Source organism: Varanus komodoensis, unplaced genomic scaffold, assembly GCF_004798865.1.
Source record: "Varanus komodoensis strain SLA01 unplaced genomic scaffold, ASM479886v1 scaffold29_1, whole genome shotgun sequence".
Taxonomy (NCBI): domain Eukaryota; kingdom Metazoa; phylum Chordata; class Lepidosauria; order Squamata; family Varanidae; genus Varanus; species Varanus komodoensis.
In genome coordinates this window covers 8,728,126-8,747,502 of record NW_025335759.1, presented here as the reverse complement: position 1 = coordinate 8,747,502, position 19,377 = coordinate 8,728,126, and the positions used below count along the sequence as shown (strand labels likewise).

The window sequence follows — 19,377 nt, the reverse complement described above, 5'->3', positions numbered from 1 at the left end:
ACCGCCCATTCTCAACCCCACCCTTGAAAGAACACGGAGAAGGCCAAGGTTCACACCTGAGTCACCCCTAGGGCTCAGAAAGCACCACAATACCAGGGAAGTGCAAGAGGATGACCATGGCCTTTATGAAAACCATTCCACCACCAGCGGGATGCGTTTGGTGATGTCACTTCAACAGACGCTCTCTAACAGAGACGCGTTTCTCCTCACAGCCCAATCCTGGGGGTGACACAAGACCCTCCAATAGAAGGCAGTGGAGAGTCAGGGCATCCCGGCCACCTAGGAAGCCTGGCTACACTTGAGTTTTGTGATATGGATATCAGTTCCTTCAGAAGTTGATTTGAAGCCTTTTGCGTCACATACGTCTTTGGTTACACAGCCCTTCATGATGATGTGCATAACATAGTTACCTGGAGAGAAAAATCAAGGCAGGTGGTCAGAAATGATGAGGTGACAGCCGGCCCGCTAACCGCTCCTCACACATCGACAGAGGCCCAATCCACAGCGTGCTCATCACGATGGCAACGACATGAAAAGCCCTTTTTTAGAGCCTGCCTTTCAGACATTCCATTTCCCAGAAAGGCTTCTTGAAAGTTACAATGTCCTTTCCCACAGGCTTAGACTCTAGAATGTACGACATGAAATTGGGAGGAGGGAATGGGAAAGCCGCATCTAAGCACTAGCGTCCTAGTGGTGAAGTTCAGCAGGACCCGAAGTTGGATCTGAAGGAATGGAAAGATGCCTCATTCCCCCTCCTTCTCTGGCCCCAGCAGTTGCGTTAACATTCATCTACATCGGTCGGCATCTCAGGCATTAAGGAGGTTTTCCCAAACAAAGCAGATCCCTTGAGGAAGTTAATTGCATATATAGTCCCAACGGCATCATTAACCATCGATCTGGAACTTACCGTATGTTACTGCTTCCACCATATCAAGGCAGTAGTCTTCCACTCCGACACAAGCCACCGTCTCCGTTCCACATTCCACGGGGGACGCCGGAAAAAAGGAGAAAGCGTAGCAGGCTGGGCAGCGCTTCCCATTGGGCTTGTCCATTGCGGGTGGAACTGAAAGCGATCACAGGTCACCGGTCAGGTCCTTGGGCCAAAGCAAGGGGGACCGTGGACACCGGCTGCAAGGATACCTACACTGTGGAGCAGCTGTTCCGCAGGCGTCACCTGTGCAGCAGGTGACGCTGGAGCGTACGGATTTCCCCTGCCCGAGAGTCATGTGTGTTGGGGGTACGTGGCACGCAGCGGAGTATTCGCAGGCCTTCACCGAGGTGATCATCTTTTCACCTGCAAAAGAAGAGGAAAGGGGAAATCTGGCCTCTTGAGCACAAGGGTTCGTGCCCAGGGTGGCATGGGGTGCCGGGGGTGCCGGGGGTGGGCCCAGCCCAAGTGTAGTCCCCCCGCCTTCCCCTGCCTCTTTCCCCAAGGCCCCATGCCATGGCATTACAGGACCCATGCAGACGGTGCACGGTGAATGCGTCTGCCTTCTCTACTCCCGTTGCTGAACAGTGTAGGAAAAGGGGTTGGAGCCTGGAAGGCAGCTGTGATGGCCCCATAGAACGCCCCTGTGAGCTGAAGGAGACCACAGGTTCCAAAGCCCCACTTCGGCTGGACCCCCGTGCACAGTGTAAGCCTCACGTGAATGTAAGTCTTGTGCAAAACTCCTCTGGGAACTTGTGGCTGCTTGCTTTTGAAATTCCAACGCATCTTGCCACCATTCATTTCAGTTTTTAGTTTGTTGACCTCTCCATCAAAGTGGCACTCTTTATGAGCAGGTAGGAGCCATGATGTATTAATGATACCCCCATGAACACACCATGGCTTAGTTCTGAAAACTAAGTAGTGGGAGCACCTGGCTTGTGAGCTTTCCAGCACCACCTGCCTGGCCTTGCGTGATTTATTGAAGCAGAGTTGTTGTCCGGGTTGCTAAATGATGGTGATGCTTCTTAGGATTATGACGAAGGTGCAGTGACAGGTGAGTGGACTGAGTGATGAGCAGAGTGCGGAGGGAGGGATGTCCCTTCGACGGAGGGATGCTAGAGTACTCAGGACAAACATGATCCTGGAAGCCCAAAGCTGCCCATTGTGGAACGTAGGTCTGAATCCATGCTTTTCACCAAAACGTGTGCCTTGCTCACTTCTGTGGTCGGCAAGCCTGGAAATAGGACTCAGGATGCTTAGGGCCCCATCCCAAATACCTAAGATGGCTGCAAGGCTGCGGGTGGCCCCCCGGCCCAGTTCGTGTACGCTCTCGCTCACCAGTTAGTGAGTTTTCAGACAATATGGTGGCACACGTGTCTTGGCCGGCAGCGCACGTCTGCGTCACGCCGGTGCAGCTGCTGCCAAAGCCACTGCAGACTTCGCATTCCAGAGACGTGCCTGAAAGGAGAAGGCAAACCCATTGCAGTCCGTTCAGGCGCTCAGCCCTCCCCACCGAAGAGCCCCTCTTGCTCCATCCAGCACCGGAAGGCACTGCCCACGCGCCTAGGTCTCTGCCTGCCCCACAGGCCTCTCCTCCAAAGGATGGGGAGAAATGGAGGTGGGAGGAGGTGCCCCTGCCAGCACCCCTTGCAAAGTGCCGGTTCCCACGACCTGCTCCTGGGTCTGTGCCGGGGGCACACGGGCCAAGAGGCCTCAGGCAGGCCAGGCATGTGGTTCGGCAGGCAGGAGGGGCTGGGTTGGCAGGAGGAACAGCCGCCCTTGAAGCCCCACCCTCAGCCTCTTGGGCCAGTGGCTTCCCACCCTCTCCCTCCGTCCCTCCGCGTGAGCAGTGCGAGCGTTGCTGATCGCCAGTTTGGAGACTGAGGAGGAATACTGGCTCGTTGCCTGGACTAGCCATCTTTGGCCGTACACAAGTTCCGTCTCCCCTGTCTGTGGTTCCACGGATGGGGTTCTCCGGTCAAGGTAGCAGGTAAGGCCAGGCGGATTCGGTGGGGCTAGCAGAGGTGGGCACCTTTTAGGAGACTAGGGGAACCAGGGGGTCTCCAGTCAGGTTTGGGGCCCACTGGGGAGGGACCGGTTGCCTTTGAGGCTGACACACCTCACCCACGCAGGGTTTGTGGTGGCTCCAAGAGTGGGCGATTGGGGGAGGCCTCTCAACACCAGAGTGGTATAAAACTGAGGGGTGGAGCTTTCACGGGCCCCACCCCTCAGGAATCAGGTGACCCACCCTAAAGTCTGGGCCTGGTGTTGTTTAGCACTCACACTAGTTTCCCTCTGCGGGTTTTAAATCTGTGAATAAATGTGAGTTTGGTTTGCACTTACGATAGTTTTCCAAGGAAATGGAATGACTGCTGATCCCTTTTATGTCTGTATTGGGAAGTTCTTAAATGATGCGCTAGATACATTTCTCCTATCAAACTGAAACTTTCTCCAGGGGTGCTTAGCAATCACTCCTTACCTGTCTTTAGAAGCACGGAGAAGAGAAAGAGTCCCAGGAGAGAATGCATTTCGGCAGGAAACTAGCACAGAGGAAGCAAAGACTGTCTGTAATGTCAGTGACATTCAAGGAGGAAAATTAGTTATTTTATTTTCATGGACACTTCTGTTTCACAACAGATTGGCTCAGAATGCATTTCCTTTAAACAGGGCAATTGGTCATTTTCAGCCCAGTTCAAGCTGAGAAATATGGTTTTCCCACAGACTGTGGGAATCCAGCTGTTAAGTGAACTAAATAGAAATGTGAGGTTGGAATGTTTAATGGGTGCCTGGGACAAGCCTTATAAGTGCCCAGGACTTCTTTTTCTTTGCCAAGATACATACAACTTTGCATCAAGTCTAGTTTGGAGTTGTTAGTGACTTTGCTGTGAGTTAGAACTTACTTTATGAGTAAATATTTGGCGATTCTGCCTCCCCTCAGAGTATTCCCGATCTAATAATTTCCTTATTTTCAGTGTTGGAATCAGCAGGTAAGAAAGCTATTTTTTAAAGAAACAGCAAATAGCAATTTGCTGTTAAATTACTAAATTTGACAGTGTTCGTGCCATCAGACACATATTCTCAGATCAAGTCCTCCACCTGCTATTTGAATCCCCTGACCTGTGAGCTGGAGAAGAAAGGGATGTTAACATCTACTTTTGGAACAATATTTAATTATATAAATCCTTTTATATAATTCATTGATCCTTTATTCCATATTTAGATTGTAAGCCTGAAGGAACATGAGAGTCATGCCTTTGGGTTTTCAGTCTAGATCACCAAATATTTATTGCTAAGGTAAGTCCCAGAGTTCCACAGAAAAGGAAACACAGAAAGGATATTTAACAACTCGGAACTCGACCTGATGGCAAGACTTGAGGATCTTAATTTAGAAGATGCATCGTCTCCCTAAGCCCCCTGGGAGTCTTTTTGGATAAAATTGGGGATATAAATATAATTAATAAATAAAGGCCTGCACATAGCTGAACTGATTGTTAAACCTCTTTCCATAAATGAAACTTGATTAGCAATTTACAATATACTCGTATCTATACAAAGTAAAATTGCCAGAAATTGTGCATACTGACATACCCGCAAGAATTACATATGAGGGTAGGTAAACAAGAAATTTAGACTGGAGATGTGTTGGAAAGAAGATGAGAGGCTTACCAAATGGTCCTGTGTACCTCAAAGATGCTTTAGAGGACAACTCTGTGGAATCGGACCTTCTGATGAAATTTGCCTTCTGGTTTCTCCCATCCTGTTCCCTCTTTATAAAGGCTTTGGTGCCATGGGGTTTATTTGGACACCCCACTATCAAAAAATCCTTCCCCTTTCTGCAAATAATGGGAAAAAAGCAACCAACAACGTGGCAAAGGCCAAATGTCAGAGGTGCTGAAGTCACTCTTAACTGTTATCAGCAAGGGAAAGTTGGAGGACAACAGAGAACAAGGAAGTACATCCGACAGAGCCCCATGGCATGGGCACAGAGCAGATGTGGGTGTGCCTCAGTTTCCCCAAAATTTGCAGATTCCTTCCCATTCAGGATGGAAAGGACTTGATGATTTCAAATCAAAATGGGAGAACCTGAAAATGACAGAAATGTCCTTCCAAGCCCAAGCTTTTACGTGTTTGTCCGTTGACTCGATATACATGCGAATGTGTTAGTGCTGAATAACGATGTCCAGCTGTTTCCTTCTAAGAGGCTTCTAAACGTTCAGCAATTCGGTAAGAGGATAGCTAACAAATCGCTCCAGTGCAGACGAGGGAGAATTTGGGGTGGAAATAACATGAATTCTTAGAAACCTAAATGCATAAGAAAAACTGTCAACTCTCCGGTGACCCCGTAGAGCTTTTGCAAAGTCACTGCAGGCCTTCAGCATTTCCTATGGCTGACCAGACAGTGTCTATGGCCATAAGATTGCACCATAAACAAGCAGAACACAATTTATGTTATCAACAGAAAATGATTTCTCAGGAAATTGCTATTTCACAACACTCCCAGCTGCCAGTAAGGAAATGCATTAATTTTTAGAAAGTGAGCATGAGGGTATGTGCTGAGACAGGTGTTCAGGAAGTGCAATGCTAGCTCCAGGCCCTCCACATCCTCTTCAACAGGTGAGTCAAGGCGACATGCTGGGCCTTGGTGTCAGACTGGAGATAAACTTCTGTGTCAAAATATATAGCGGTGAAAACTGAATCAATGACCTTTTAAATGTTCATTTCAACTCTATAATGAAATGGTAGATTTCAGTTCAGTTTCTTTCTTCTGTAGAAACATTTCTGCTGATCTTACCAGCTTCCTGTGATACTTTTTAGTAGCGTCCCTCAACAAAAGGGAAAGGCAGGAAGATTTCAACAAAGAGTCATCAACATTTTATTCTCTGCAAGAATGTTTCCACTTGTGCTTGTGGTTGCTTTGGAGACTTGGTTGTGTTTTGCTTTTCTTTTGTAGAGCTAATTGCTCTGAGATCTGGCAACTTATTCTCTCCTTTCTGCCAAAGCAAAGACTTTCTTTTCCATTCTACTCAGGTTCTTTCAGGCACATGTGACTATGATATTGCACAAGGACTTTGGATATGGGCTTTCTGATGACACATTGAATTCTGACAGTAAGCCAAATATGCTGCCTATTCCAAATGGAGACAAAACACATGGGAGTTCCCAAGCACCAAACTTTCTGTCCAATTCCAGGAACAAATTCCTTCCCTCATTTCTTCCCTTATTCCATTTCCTGTCCCAAATATATTGGAATTCTACCAGGGCCATGACTATGCTGATCTGGAAGTCAGTCCTGTGGATCTTAATAGAACTTCATCCTGAGCGAATCCACTCGCCTTAACAATGTTCCTTCCCTTCTTGGGTGCCGCAAAATATTCTGTGCTCAATCGAAGCTTTGGAAAGTGTGCAGGGCTGACATTTGATAGGACGTGTTCAGCCACCTCCACCTCTTCCCTGCTTGCACTGGGGAAGAAACAAGTACATGAACGGAGATCAATGAGGCAGACGAACAGAAGAGAGGCCCTGAGCAAAATGGTTGTCTCTGCAGAGCACCGCTCCCCGGGTGGCTGAGCATTAGCAGGGTTTGCGCAGATCGGAATGGTCTATGCCTCCAGAATTGCACAAGGAACCAGTTTCCCTTACTGCTAACCAGGGCTTTTTTTGACGGATTTTTCCGAGTGATTGTGAATCACCCTGTTGGGCGTAGCAGGTCACGGCAGAAATCATTAACATAGTGCCTGCGGGCTGCTGGCGTGTCGGCGCTGATTGTGAGGGCGCTGCTCGGCTTGGGATCAGTCGTGTGGTCATGCAGCTGTGTAAAAGTGTGACCCCAAGAGGTGAGTTCCGGCGTCTTTCTTTATTTACAAAAAAAGCACTGCTGCTAACCATACTGCAAACATTATCCTTAACCTGCAGAGCTGGTGAAACCTCCCTGCCTCTAGAGAGCTTAAATGCAGCACCCAGGGTATTCTTGGCGACTGCTGCAGTTGCTGCTCTCAGTCAAGGCGAGATCTAGGCTTTGGGACAAGCACTGGGAGCTGGGCTTTCTTAACCCTAACCTAAAACTTAAGCACCGCTCTCTTTCAATGCCTCTTTCTCCGAAGTACATGCAAAAGTGTTCTGCTCAGGGTTTTCCTGTTGGCATCTGACTCTTGCTGCCCAGTCTAGGCTAGGCTCTGGCCCCTGGACTTGTAGGGGAAAGCAGGTTTGCCAGACTCCAACCCTAAATGGAAGCTGGACCCTGACATTAACAAAGTGGTGAAATGCATCTCATTCCAGACAGAACGCAGAAAGGTGCCACTCGGAGTGTCCATATTGACTGTTCATTCTGTCTGCCAGACTTGGGTAGTTCCAATAGCTGAAACGGGGATGAACCCAGGTTTTCCTAACCCCAACCCCAAGCTGAAGTTTAAGCTGAAACCTAACATGCAGGGGAAATAACTCTTTGGCCAGAGCATGCGCCTAAAGGCAGGACTTGAGGGGTTCTGGGTGGCATTGCTTTGCCTCCCTGCCCCCCTCCTACCCCACCCTCCATCCTGCACTGAAACCCCACCATTCCCTGGGTGTTGGCCAGGAAGCCAGGAAGTAAATCATTAATGTGGAAAGAGAGAAGAATGGACTATTGAAAAGCTGCTGGAATACCTGCCCTTTATCTTGAAACAAACAGCCTTTTGTTCAGAGTGGCAAAGGAAATTATCACTATAATGCGAAATGCCTGGTACGATTCTGAGAAGGGGTTTATCTTTCTTGAAGCCAGTTCAGTAAACATGATTTTTGAATGAGGCTTTGTAATTCATGGGTGGCAGCTACACCTTTCTCTATCTTTTGAGTCAGTTTTCCTGTCTCAGTTGTCCCTTCACAGAAGCCATTCATGTCTTACATCTTCAAATGTACATCTTGCCACATGCCCAACAACCTCGCTTCCTATTTTTCATAAGGTTTGATAGCCACTCTGTCTTCCCACAACTTCCAAACCCACCACCATATTTTTTTATTTATTTTCCCTATTTGGCTAATCCATTATAGCTAACAGGGTTTGTACTGCAAGATGCCATGTTACAAGTTCTCTTTCTCAGTAGGGACAGCCTGAATCTGGTCGGTAAGACCTTTGCTAAAAAGACATCGCCACTGTCCATCGTCATCTCCAGTTCACCGGCCTCCTTCTTTGCCCGTGGATGGCCACGTTTGGCCCACAAGACCAGAAGCTTCTGCACTCCTGCCATCCTGGTTTCGTTTCCGTTTTTTGGTGGAGAGCCATTCAAGAATCCAGGGCACGGGTGACTGACCAACAGGCAGGGGCACCAGGACCCAGGTTAGGGCTCAAAGTTCAGTCCAAATTGTACTCAAGGTCCGAGCCGGAGCAAGGTAGTCAGTCCAAGAGTCAAACAAGCCAGGAGTCAGGAAACAAGGAGACTGCCAGGGGCTGGAGCAAGGGAAACGGAAGAAGGGTCCAAGAAGCCAAGCAGGTCCTGGAACAGAGTCCGACAGACAAGGAGCACTCTGACAAGTCAGAAACCTTCATTGCCGAAGCAACTTCTGGAGGAAAGACCCAGGTCTTATCCACAGGGCTCCCAGGTGGTGCTCATAACAAGCCCTGGCAGCTGCAGTAGATTGGGGTAGCAATCCTGCGACTACCAGGGCTGCTATGCTGGTCCTTGGCCTGCAGAAGGAGCCCTGAAGCTGTCCTGGGTCTTGGCAGCTGCCTGAAGTAAGACACTCCAGGATAATCGCTCTGCGTTGATTCTGCTGCTTGTAGACCCTGCCCCTAAAACCTGACGGAAGGCACTCATGCAGCAATCCATTCGACCCTTGTGTGAAATCTCCCACAGCTACTTACAACTTTCCTCTGGCAGCTCCTGTGCCTTTGCCTGCTTCAATGAGAACCATGCATGCATGCAAGAGTCTACAGCAGGGGTCTCAAACCCGCGACCCGCGGGCCAATTGCCGGGACGGGCGGCGCACGGGGAAGGGGCCCTGCGGCCTTCAAAGCGCCGGTGGCGCCCAGGCCGGCCGTGGGATGAGCGGCCCCCCACCACCGTGGTGGTGGAAGACTTGATGTGGCCCAGCCTCACCCAGACTCTACTTCCAGCGCGGCCCCCCGGGGAAGTTGAGTTTGAGACCCCTGGTCTACATGAAGAGGTCCTGCCCATGGAATCTCCAGTCTATCCCCAACATTTTGTTAAGTTCTTATGAAAAATAAAAACAAAACAAAAAAAATCTCACCCACACATCCTTTGTAATATCCTTTGTAATCCATCCCCTCAAACTTCCTGGATACATTTAAGTTCATAGCTTTCTTTTATACATCTTTCGAGGCCACCAGGGTAGACAGCAATGGAAGTGAAGAGCTTCCCTTTGAAATCAGCCCCATGGAATGAAGGAGAACTTTTCCATTATCTTTACAGTAGTTATTTTTTTATGGATTCCATGCAAAGGACACAGCAGGGAGGCCCAAATGGGTTTGGGGGGGGGTTACTGGCAAGCAGAAGGGGGCACGGTGCAGATTCTATGGGAGAACCAAAGTAAATCAAAGGAGGATCATTTCCTGCAGAAACTCAGGGATACTTCGCTGCGGACCAAACTGCCATTCAGTCTGCGGCTGGGGCTGCTTGGCATGCGGCCTTTGTGATGTGCACTTGGAACCTTGATGTGTCAATATCACCTCTTGCTGTTTGGTCACATGCCAGCTTGGTGGCGCAGCCCTTTTGAGCCGCATTGATCACGAGAGATCCTGTATGTGGAAAATCAGATGGCGTAGTCAAAAGCAAGCATGGATCTCAGCAACAACGGTGCTCCATACAACCTTCCCAACATTCACCATCCCTCTTTCAACAAACCGACACCTCCAGACTAGTCAACTGGGTGTTGTGCTGGACTAATGTATAAAATGTCACATACAGGCGGATCATCTATCTCAGAAATGGAGAATCTGTCACCCTCCACAAGAAATGGGACTCCAGCTCTCATCAGACCCAACCGATATGGCTGATAGCCTGGGATGATAAAAACTGTAGCCAAGCGATGCCTGGAGGGCAACAGGTTCTCCCCACTGATCAAAGTAATATTCCTGTACAAATGATTCCATGAATATATCCCATTAGGAATTTTATAGCCTGCTGGTTGGTCCCTCTATGGAGTCTTCATCACATGGTCAGAGGATGCATGAGCAACATCTTTCAGTTCATTTTTTCTTTAATCAGGATTTTCCAGTTTACACCTTCTGGACTGGACACAGGCTCAGCCCCAACCTGCAGTCAAATGTACACAGGAAATACAATTTTTCTGCTCCAAGAATCATTCTCTCCTGAGCCCCAAAGAATGGCTTGGCGCCATCTTTGACCCTTCCATGCTATTCCCTGCCAACAAGCCTTGGTTCTTCCCCAAGCATGCCTGCAACCCTAACCTCACATCTATGGGAAGTCTCTGATCAATATGACAATCTGATAAAGCTGGTATTTGCACTCCTTATGGTTGTTTCTAATCACTCATGTAATCGCAAATAAACAATAAATTAGCTGGTCTGAGAGCAAGTGGCCTCCCTTTGGACATTCTCCGTATCATGTTGACCTTCTGGAGAAAAGATATTACTGCAGTCTAGAAAAAGTTCTCTATGTCACCACTGCCTGAGCAGGGATGTTAACATTCTTCCCTTAACACCAGCCTCACATCTTCCACATACAGTCCAGCAGGAGGCATCAGCATCTTTTATCCAATGGATATTATACTGATGGGGTGTGAAGGGGACCAGTGGAATGGAGTGAAGACTGGAGCATCATTGGAGGACAGGTGGAGCGAAAAGGAGGCCTAGCGCTGGAAGATCTGTGGGGAATGGCAGATTGTGGTGCCATGAGTTAAATGCTTCCATAGGATCATGGTTCCGTCATTCACTTCCTGTCCTTTGTTTTAGGTAGGCTTGAAAGAAACATGTCCTTGACTCTTCCTCCCACCCTGGGGGAGCTGAAGCGCAAAGCCATGTTGTGAGGTCATACTTACCATGAGTGATCGTCATAGCCAGGTCAAGACAGTGTTCTTCTGGTCCAACACACTTGACGATCTTCTTAGGATTGCAGGTGTTGGGTGACACAGCATAGCAAGCTGGGCATCGCTTCCCATTGGGTTCAACAAAAGCCGGAGGCACTGGAACCAGTGAGAACATCCCAGTAAAGGAAGGGGGAGTTTGTTGTGGCAGGTAAAGATCATATAAACTTGATTAGGACAGAGGACCAGTCAGCATAAATCTTACGATCAAATGGAATTTGCATTTCATAATTGGGAGTGGACTGTGCATCCCCAGATGGGAACATAAGAGCCATGATCACCTGGACCGAGAGTACAACAGCGTTCTGTTCACACCGTGCCCAACCAGTTACCTGTGGGGTATCCACCAGTAAAACACAAGTGCGATAGCCACCTCCCAGTCAGGCTCCCAAGCAACTGGTAGACACGGGTGCACTGCTTTTGGTACTGGCGGTGGCACCTGGCCACCGGGGCTTGTTCTCTTGATGCCATAAGATGTTTAACTTCACTGCGGACAATCGATCACTCATTCACGTTTCTGTTCTGCCCAATCGCTGCACATTTCTGGCCAGTTTGCAAACGCTATGCTTGTTGATTTCATTTCTGTACTGATCAAAGAAAACATCATCATCTCAGTGAGTGATGCTATGGCCCCTCAACAGCGCTTTGGGTGGCCTAGGATGCCGTGCATCTCTCCTCCATTCCCAAAGACAGAACGGATGATTAGGGCAAGATCTGATTTGAGATCTTCATGCCATAATTCCTCTTCCCCCACAGCTGCTTCAGAAAGTCTCCCTTGCATATTTGCAACTGTGATCTCATTAAAAAGAGAGGGAGAAAAGAGCCAGTGTGGTGCAGTGGTTAAGGGCATGGGACTGGGACTCGGGCGATCCGGGTTCTAGTCCCCGCCCAGCCATGGAGCCAACTGGGTGACTGTGGGCCAGTCACAGACTCTCAGCCCAACCTACCTCACAGGGTTGCTGTTGTGGGGATAAGATGGAGGAGGAGAATGATGTAAGCTGCCTTGAGCCCTTTGTAGGAAGAAGGCAGGATATAAATCAAAAAAATGAATAAAATAAATAAAAGGATGCACTGCTGGGTAGGGAGAGGATGAACAGGGTGTGGAGTGGCCAGATAGTCTTAAGACCTCTCCTGTCTTCTCCCCACCTGCTGCAGATAATCCAAATACAAAGGTTTTGTATTTGAATCAGAGTAAAAAGCACCTCCATCCTGCCCTGCGTGACTCCTGCTGGCAGGGCATAGCCCTGGGGACGCCTGAGAACATTCAGTTCTTTTTTGGAATGGGAATTTCCCAGTTTACACCTGCGGGACTGAACATGAGTCCAGTTGCAAACTGAAGTCAAAGTCTACACACTTCCACACTGGCTGTGTGAGTCCACGAGTACCTTAAGTTAGGAATCTCCCATCATGTTTGTGGACCCATCTGTGAATCCTTCACCACAAACTAAGGTAGAAAGACGGATAGTGCTCTTTCTCCAGCGACTTATTTCACCCAAACTCTCAAGGAATGTTGTAGATTCATCCTTTCCATGACAGTCGCTCCCACTACCCATTGCATCCTTCCAGGTCCTCCTCCGAGCATGCCTGATCCACCAAACTAAAATCGTTTGCACAGGATTGCTCCCATCAATGCAACAAAGTGATATTTTGACAGAGCTGGTAGTTGCTGTCGTTGCCGCTGTTTCTAATTGCTACCCAAATAGCAAATAACAAATTAGCAGTTCTTGGGGGAGCTGAGCTCTCTGTGGTTATTTTCCCGATCACATGGACCATCAGCACCTTTCTGGAGAGGAGAAACTGCTGCATTCTCTAAGGCATCCTAACTACATCCACTCTTTGAGGATGCTCTTCCCACGTATTTTTTTCTTCATGGATTAAACGCACGGATCAGAACACCAATGCCCACAAGATTTACATGGCTCCAGACACAGTGATGCCATCCTCAGATCAAAATAATTCCATCCGTAGAATGTGGAGGAGAAATAAAACTTACACAGAGGATCTGTAGTTCGGCAGGCATCTCCCACACAACAAGCGGTGATGGATCGTATTTCTCTTCCCTCCCCCAAATGCACATACTGTGGTCCTTGATCACAGATGTCGGATGATGCACATCCTTTATAGACTGTGAGAACGGGGTACCCAGCTGCAGGAGAAAGAGTAAAAAGTGGGGTGCGTCAGCTTACAGTGTACCATTTGCCTTCCCTGATCAGTGTTCTTTGCAGGTCGGTACCCGAGGTAGAAAATCTATAGGCCCCTTTCGCAACTTGAGTCGCATGAATTTCTCCCTGGATTTTGGCATTCCAAATGACCTGGTCTTGTTCCCAAAGTGAAAAGGAGGAGTTCTGTATGGGACTCCTCAGACGGAGGTTTAGAAACTAATTTATTCAGACTGCAGTGCTTGGTGTTTGAAGTTAGCCTCAGAAAGCACGTGGCACCATTTTGTGTGAGCTCCAAGGGTTGCTCATTTGTTGCTAGGCTAATTCCAACATACTTGTGTTTATTTCTAAATCCTTGAGCCCAGAAATTTTGAGAAAGCACCTTGTTTTGTAAGCTGAACACACACACACACACACACACACACACACACACTTTCAGATGCATTGCTGAGCATCTTTTGAAGGTCTTCCTTGGGACATGGGTGGTGTCCAGACCCAACCCAAATGGCTTCTGACTAGAAAATAATATACTCCTGGGCTTTTTTCAAAAACAGGAATGGAATTAACAGGTTCATAAATGTTGGAGAACAAGGAATAAGAAAATAACTTATTAACAACCACCTACATAACTATTATACTGCACCTCTGTACATCTTCTTTCCAAGCCTCTTTACAACTACCCACTCACAGAGATGCAGATACTTGGCATAGTCACTTATTGTAAATAAACACCCATACCTTGACTCTTGGCTCTGCAGGAAGTTCCCATCTCAAAGGTCTTGCTCTCTCCTGAGCAAAGGAACCTGAGTTTTCTATGCATTCATGCCAAATTTTGACTTCCAAGATCTTCTAGCAAACCTTGCTTTAATGTCCTAAAGATTTCATTTATACAGATTGGGATCTGCAGTTTCTTCCCAGTGATTTCGGAAAGTTCCTCAGCTTTCTCCCAGCTCTTACATAGCTTTCTTCAAAGAGATGTTTCTTCTACTTTTCCACTCACTCTTCAACTGCCTGCCCTACCTGCTATCTGTTCCCTCCCCTCTATTATCACTTATCTCCCTGGAAATCATTCATCCTACTTTTAATTGCATCCCATCCCAAGTGGCCAGAACCCTGATAAAATTCACAATAGGTCCCACTGTCTATTCAGCTGCCTCCTGCCACACAGCGAGGGTCAGTAGTACAGCCCAGTTACTACTTAAAACACCAGTGGGGGCCTTTTTTCTGCCTATCTGCTGCAAGGTCCTCCTACTGAGAATCCAAAGGGCACCCCTGCCTACTGCCCATTGTCAGAAACAAAATTGACAGCAGTTTCCACAACTGGCCATGTGGTCTCCATTAACAATAAGTCCCAGAACTGCCATCAGAGGTGACCTGCCTCACCTTTCCTCATGGGGAAGCCACCTTAACCATCCCCATTCGTGGTCCATCCTGCCCACCTAGTGAATTTTCAGCCCGATTGATGACACAGGTGTCCTGCCCGTCCTCACAGATCTGCCAGCTGCCGGCACAGGTGGATCCAAGGGCAGAGCAAACTTCACAGTCCAGGGAGCTGCCTGAAGAAGAAACAACAGAAAAGATCTTGCACCATTTGTGTTGGCCAGAGTTGCATCTCCTGACTTCCTGGCTGCAATGCTTCAATGTTCATTATGACAGTGTGCAAACACAAGAGTTGGCTCAGACCAAACACCCTCCTAGTGCAGCATCTTGTTTCCCAGAATAGCCAACCAGGTACTTTTGAGAAGCCCACCGAGCCTGGCATGGGGACCGTCTCTCTCTATCACGGCTGTTGTCCTGCAACTGCTGCATTGAGATTCATGGTGCATCTGATCCCGGAACTTAGGTCATCATGACAATCTTCAACACAGATTTGTCCTATTGCCCTTTAAAGCTCACTAAGTGAGTGAGAGAGCTTGGTATGCTGATCATGTGCTTCCTGAGTTATGCCTTGGGGTTATGCAATAGCCTGATTGTGTACTTACGAAGCGTGCTCATGAATGACGCACGACGTGCTTCCTTTGGCCTCTCTTGAATCTATCATCTTTCAGCTTAATTGGGTGATGCCCCAGTTGTAAGTGGTGGAAATAATGAGAATGGTGGGAAGCCATTGTATGTGCTCTCCCACACCGTGCATAGCTGAGCAGAACTGTACCGTACCCCCTCCTACTTCTGTTTTTCTTCTAAAACAAAGGGCTAAAACACTGCAATCCTCCCTCAAAGGGAAGGTGCTCCAGGAAATGCATAACTGAGCGAGTTCGGCACCTGCACTGCCCAGTGGATATTCCATTTTCCATACAGCAACCCAAAGGCTAGACGTGGTCCCTTCCATAAGCAAACCTGCAACATTCTTAGTTGCCAGAATGGTATTATTGGGAATTGCCTTTCCTCAGCTTCATTTGCTTGCTTTTCGATAGTCAATCCCAGGGCTCTAACAGCCTCCTTTCTCCAGCCTAGGGATGTGCATTTAAAACCAGAACTGGACCCATTGTCCAGATATGAATATCAACACACGTACATTGTGTGGGCAAATGGTATGCATTTCCAAACTGTGATGCTCATCTCAAGGAGGATGGGGAACAAAGAAGCCGCTTTTCATGTTTTGATCAATGGGGGAAATACATACCAGGGGCAAGAACTCGTACGCATTTTCCCCCGGTGGAAGTGAAACAGACCGATTTTCAAAGTGGAACCAGAAGACAAGATTCTATGTAAAAGTAAAACCTGAGCTTGGAGAACTTTGACAAGCTCTCCCTCAAAGCTTGCTCCAATTCACGTGCAACTTTTTTTCCTTTTCTGAAGAATATTTGTACATACATTTTTTAATGGCCCTGTCAGTTATGTACATTTTTGAAATGCGCACATTCTTGATTGAAGTGTCTTTGCTGTCAGAGGCATGCTCATTTTTGGTCTGCAAGACATCATCCTACCTCAAAAATGGACAGATCCCAACCAAAACCAAACTGAAATGAAATTCTAGTATATCTGTACCGGGAGACCCTCTACAAGACTGACCCTCACTGATCCGTCTGTCTATGCACCAATCCTAAAACATGGGAACACTCATAGTTCTAGACTGGGAATTCTTGTAGATAATGAACAACACTTTGTGTGAACTGAAAGCACTGTGCAAGCCATCATTCTCTAACTTATTCCAGTACAACTAGAAATCACCGTGTTATGTCGGAGATAGGAATACAAGCCCCTTTTTACCTGTAGTTATGAGAAGGAGGCAAAGAAAGGTCACTAGGATCTGCATGACGATGAGAAATGCACAGGACGAGATTTGCAACCAAACTGTACCTGAGATGTAAATGGAGATATTTTATCAGCAACAGCTGAGGAAAAGGGAAATCCTTCTCATTAGAAAAAAATGAACCTACAAGCAATTAACCAGAAAAGAAAGGACTCCTTCAAAATTATTCAGTTTAAAGGAAAGGAAACAGCAGGCACTACAAATCCCCCTTTTTGTTGTTTGTTTCAGAGTGGCAATGGAACGTTGCTTTGTTTGTCCAAATTTCACCAGCTGTAATTCGGAGTTAAAAGGACGCATTTGTGGTTTCCTGATCATTTCCTTCTAGCTTTACTTCAAGAATGGGATGTGCACGAGGCCAGGGGTGAACAGTCACTGTTCTGTTTTCTTTTCTACTGGAATCCTAAGGTCATTAGGAGCCAGATATAACACAGTGGCTCAGAGCAGAGCAGTCTTGTTGCAATTAGACAAAGCTGCCCCTGTGCATGCATTCACCGCAACTGGGTGCTCAGTACCAAAAATTACAGTGTGTGGTCTCACAAAAAGCCACTCTTGCTTTTCCCCTCAAGTTGGCTTCCATCTCCCCAGCCTATCTGTCTGTCTGTTAGATTTATATCTTGCCATTTTTCCTACATAGAACTCAAAGCCACCTACATCAATTTCCTCTTCCTTCTCTCAGTCCTATCCCCACAACAACAACCCTGTGAGGTAGGCTGGGTGAGAGTCAGTGATGGGCCCAAAGTCACCCCGTTGGCTCCATGGCTGAGTGGGACTAGAAGCCAGATCGCCTGAATCCCAGCCCAGCGCTTTTAACCACTACACCACACTGGCTCTCCAGTTTGGAAGCAGCAAAGAATCCTTTTGCTGCTGACATTCCACAATGAAGTGTTAGAAACTTTTGGTGATCCAGCGTGAATCACCCAAAGACCTTCCAGTTGACCTTGATTTGATATTCTGCCTACTCTTACTATATAAACTGAGCGGATGAAAGGGGAGCAAGATGGCGACTTACCAGAGTTCCCAGTCCCACCAAGAAGCTGTAAGATGGAGCAACTCTGGCGGAAGCTTTGGAACAAGCTGTCCCTGTTTCTCTAACACACATTCTGCTCTTTCTGCTTTCAAAAGAAGAAATATGAGCACAGGTTTTCAAAGCACACGGCCCGCCACACCCATTGCATAACTGCCCTGAATCCTGTTTGAGCCATTTTTGGAGAAGTGTGCATTCATTTCTCTTCTTGGGTGGCAGTTTTCTGGGTGTGAAGCTCTGGACTAGCATCCCAATCCCAGCTGTTTACCCAGAAGTAAGCAACTTCATCCTATGCATTTCCAGTAGAACTGAAAATACATAAATACTCTTATGAGAGCATGATAGAATTCATGCATGCATGCATTCATTATTAGATTTATATTCCACCTTTTTTGTTTTTAAAAAAGTCAAAGCAGCTCACACCATTCTGCTCTGCCTGCTCTCCATCTTCTCCCTAAAGCAATACCCCACTGAGGCAGGCTGGGATTTGTCTGTGCCTGGCTCAGAGTCCCCCGGTTGGCTTCATGGCTGAGTGGGGACTGGAGCCCAGATCACCAAACCTGTGCTCTTAACCACTGCACCAGACTTCCTGATTCATTCCTTCCCTTCCATTTCAGTACCATCCAATAGCCGAGACTCTCTAAGCAGTTTGCAACAGAAGATAAAAACAATATGTTAAAAAGCAATGAAAATGCAATACAATCTTATCAAATTAGGTGGGTGAGTACCCAGAGGAGGGCCTTCTCTGCGGTGGCGCCCCATCTGTGGAATGCACTCCCCAGAGAGGCCCGCCTGATGCCATCATTATTTGCTTTTCGGCACCAGGCCAAGACCTTTTCATTTAAATGTTATCTTAATTGATTGTTAAATTATTTATTGCTTTTATCTATCTCCGGGATGTTTCCAATTCTGTATATTTTTGTATATTGCTATTTATTTGTTGGAAGCCGCCATGAGACTTATGCAAATGGAGCGGCGTACAAGCATTCCAAATAAATAAATAAATAAATAAATAAAAGCGATGAAGACTGAACATGCAAAAGAAACGCACCTAAGATGGGCAACCTGTTCAGGCTCCTGGATATCCAGGTGTGTCCTGAACGACCTTGGTGTGACGGGCTGCAGCCTGGTGCCGGCAAGATGGCGAGCTTGGCACCGGGGGAGCCAAGGCAGGAAGTTCCCTCCACAGATGGGGGAGCACCGTGGAGAAACCCCCCTCTCACAAAAGCCCTCCCCTCGGCCACCTGCTCATTGCCCCCTGGTAGCAACAACCATGGACACTGTCATTCCCCCCCCCCATCACATTTGAGTAAAGGGAGGACTCGTTGCCCTTGCTCTGAACTGGCTTCTTGATGCAGCCAGTCATATCTGCTGCACGGGTTTTGCTCTGCCACCCACTGCAGTGGCCTCCTCTTGCCTGCAGGACGGCTTCACTTGCTGCTGGCCGTTGTGGTTTCCCGGAGAGTGCACATGCATGCGCGCACATGCACCAGGACATGTGCGTTTGTGTGCATGTTTGGCATCTGTCTGTGACTGCTGCTGTGCATTAGCAATATGCCAGTTCAAAAGAACAACAACCGTGCAAAACAGGACAAATGAGTTCCAGATGTTTCAACTGTAAACAAGAGGAAATGAAAATGAATCAGACGCAGCTTGGAGCTCCCCCTCCCGACTCGGTTCTAGTTACTTTGCATCAGGACCGTCACTTTGCACAGGCTGGAACCGCCTGTAGAGCTGCTTCCCTACCTCTGGGAAAGGAGAAAATAAAAGGAGATGTCCCACTTGCTCCTGGTGCAGGGCCTGCCGGCTCTTGCCGCCTGGGCAAGGAAGTGGCGCTGCACTGAGGGAGGTCCAGGTTGCGCTCTGACTTGCTGGTGGTTCCAGCGCTGGGCGGTGCAGAGCCTGAAAACACAGGACAGGTTCAGGTTCCTCTCCTCCCATGAGCCACTAGACTCTGGGCCTGAGTTCAGAACTGCCG

The 19,377-nt window shown here is 47.8% G+C and overlaps 2 protein-coding genes across 5 annotated transcripts; both read right to left on the bottom strand.

Annotated features, from left to right (window-relative positions):
* Nucleotides 1–126: 126 nt before the first annotated feature.
* LOC123025852 (phospholipase A2 inhibitor NAI-like) lies at nucleotides 127–6,635 on the bottom strand. Of its 4 annotated transcripts, none has more exons than XM_044434947.1 (6): nucleotides 3,829–6,635; nucleotides 3,408–3,468; nucleotides 2,267–2,386; nucleotides 1,145–1,294; nucleotides 908–1,063; nucleotides 127–410 (listed from the first exon to the last, which is right to left on the bottom strand). In XM_044434947.1, the coding sequence occupies exons 2-6, from the start codon at nucleotides 3,454–3,456 to the stop codon at nucleotides 280–282; spliced, it is 606 nt and encodes a 201-aa protein (XP_044290882.1). In that variant the 5' UTR covers nucleotides 3,457–3,468; nucleotides 3,829–6,635; the 3' UTR covers nucleotides 127–279. The 4 variants fall into 4 exon arrangements, with proteins under 4 accessions (XP_044290882.1, XP_044290883.1, XP_044290884.1 ...); XM_044434948.1 differs by having other exon boundaries at nucleotides 3,408–4,052; nucleotides 4,595–6,635; XM_044434949.1 differs by having other exon boundaries at nucleotides 4,595–6,635.
* A 2,401-nt stretch (nucleotides 6,636–9,036) lies between these two features.
* LOC123025853 (phospholipase A2 inhibitor and Ly6/PLAUR domain-containing protein-like) lies at nucleotides 9,037–17,458 on the bottom strand. The gene is made up of 6 exons (XM_044434950.1): nucleotides 17,385–17,458; nucleotides 16,333–16,422; nucleotides 14,562–14,678; nucleotides 12,957–13,109; nucleotides 10,919–11,062; nucleotides 9,037–9,656 (listed from the first exon to the last, which is right to left on the bottom strand). The coding sequence occupies exons 2-6, from the start codon at nucleotides 16,376–16,378 to the stop codon at nucleotides 9,514–9,516; spliced, it is 603 nt and encodes a 200-aa protein (XP_044290885.1). The 5' UTR covers nucleotides 16,379–16,422; nucleotides 17,385–17,458; the 3' UTR covers nucleotides 9,037–9,513.
* Nucleotides 17,459–19,377: the final 1,919 nt, after the last annotated feature.

Excerpts from the sequence above, each read along its gene's own strand:
- LOC123025852 (XM_044434946.1), bottom strand. The coding sequence starts at position 3,456 with ATGCATTCTCTCCTGGGACTCTTTCTCTTCTCCGTGCTTCTAAAGACA. Across the intron at positions 2,387-3,407 it reads CTCCGTGCTTCTAAAGACAG|GCACGTCTCTGGAATGCGAA; the intron begins GTAAGGAGTGAT and ends TTCTCCTTTCAG. Across the intron at positions 1,064-1,144 it reads CGGAACAGCTGCTCCACAGT|TTCCACCCGCAATGGACAAG; the intron begins GTAGGTATCCTT and ends GATCGCTTTCAG.
- LOC123025853 (XM_044434950.1), bottom strand. The coding sequence starts at position 16,378 with ATGCAGATCCTAGTGACCTTTCTTTGCCTCCTTCTCATAACTACAG. Across the intron at positions 13,110-14,561 it reads TCGGGCTGAAAATTCACTAG|CTGGGTACCCCGTTCTCACA; the intron begins GTGGGCAGGATG and ends TTTCTCCTGCAG. Across the intron at positions 9,657-10,918 it reads GGCTATGACGATCACTCATG|GATCTCTCGTGATCAATGCG; the intron begins GTAAGTATGACC and ends TTCCACATACAG.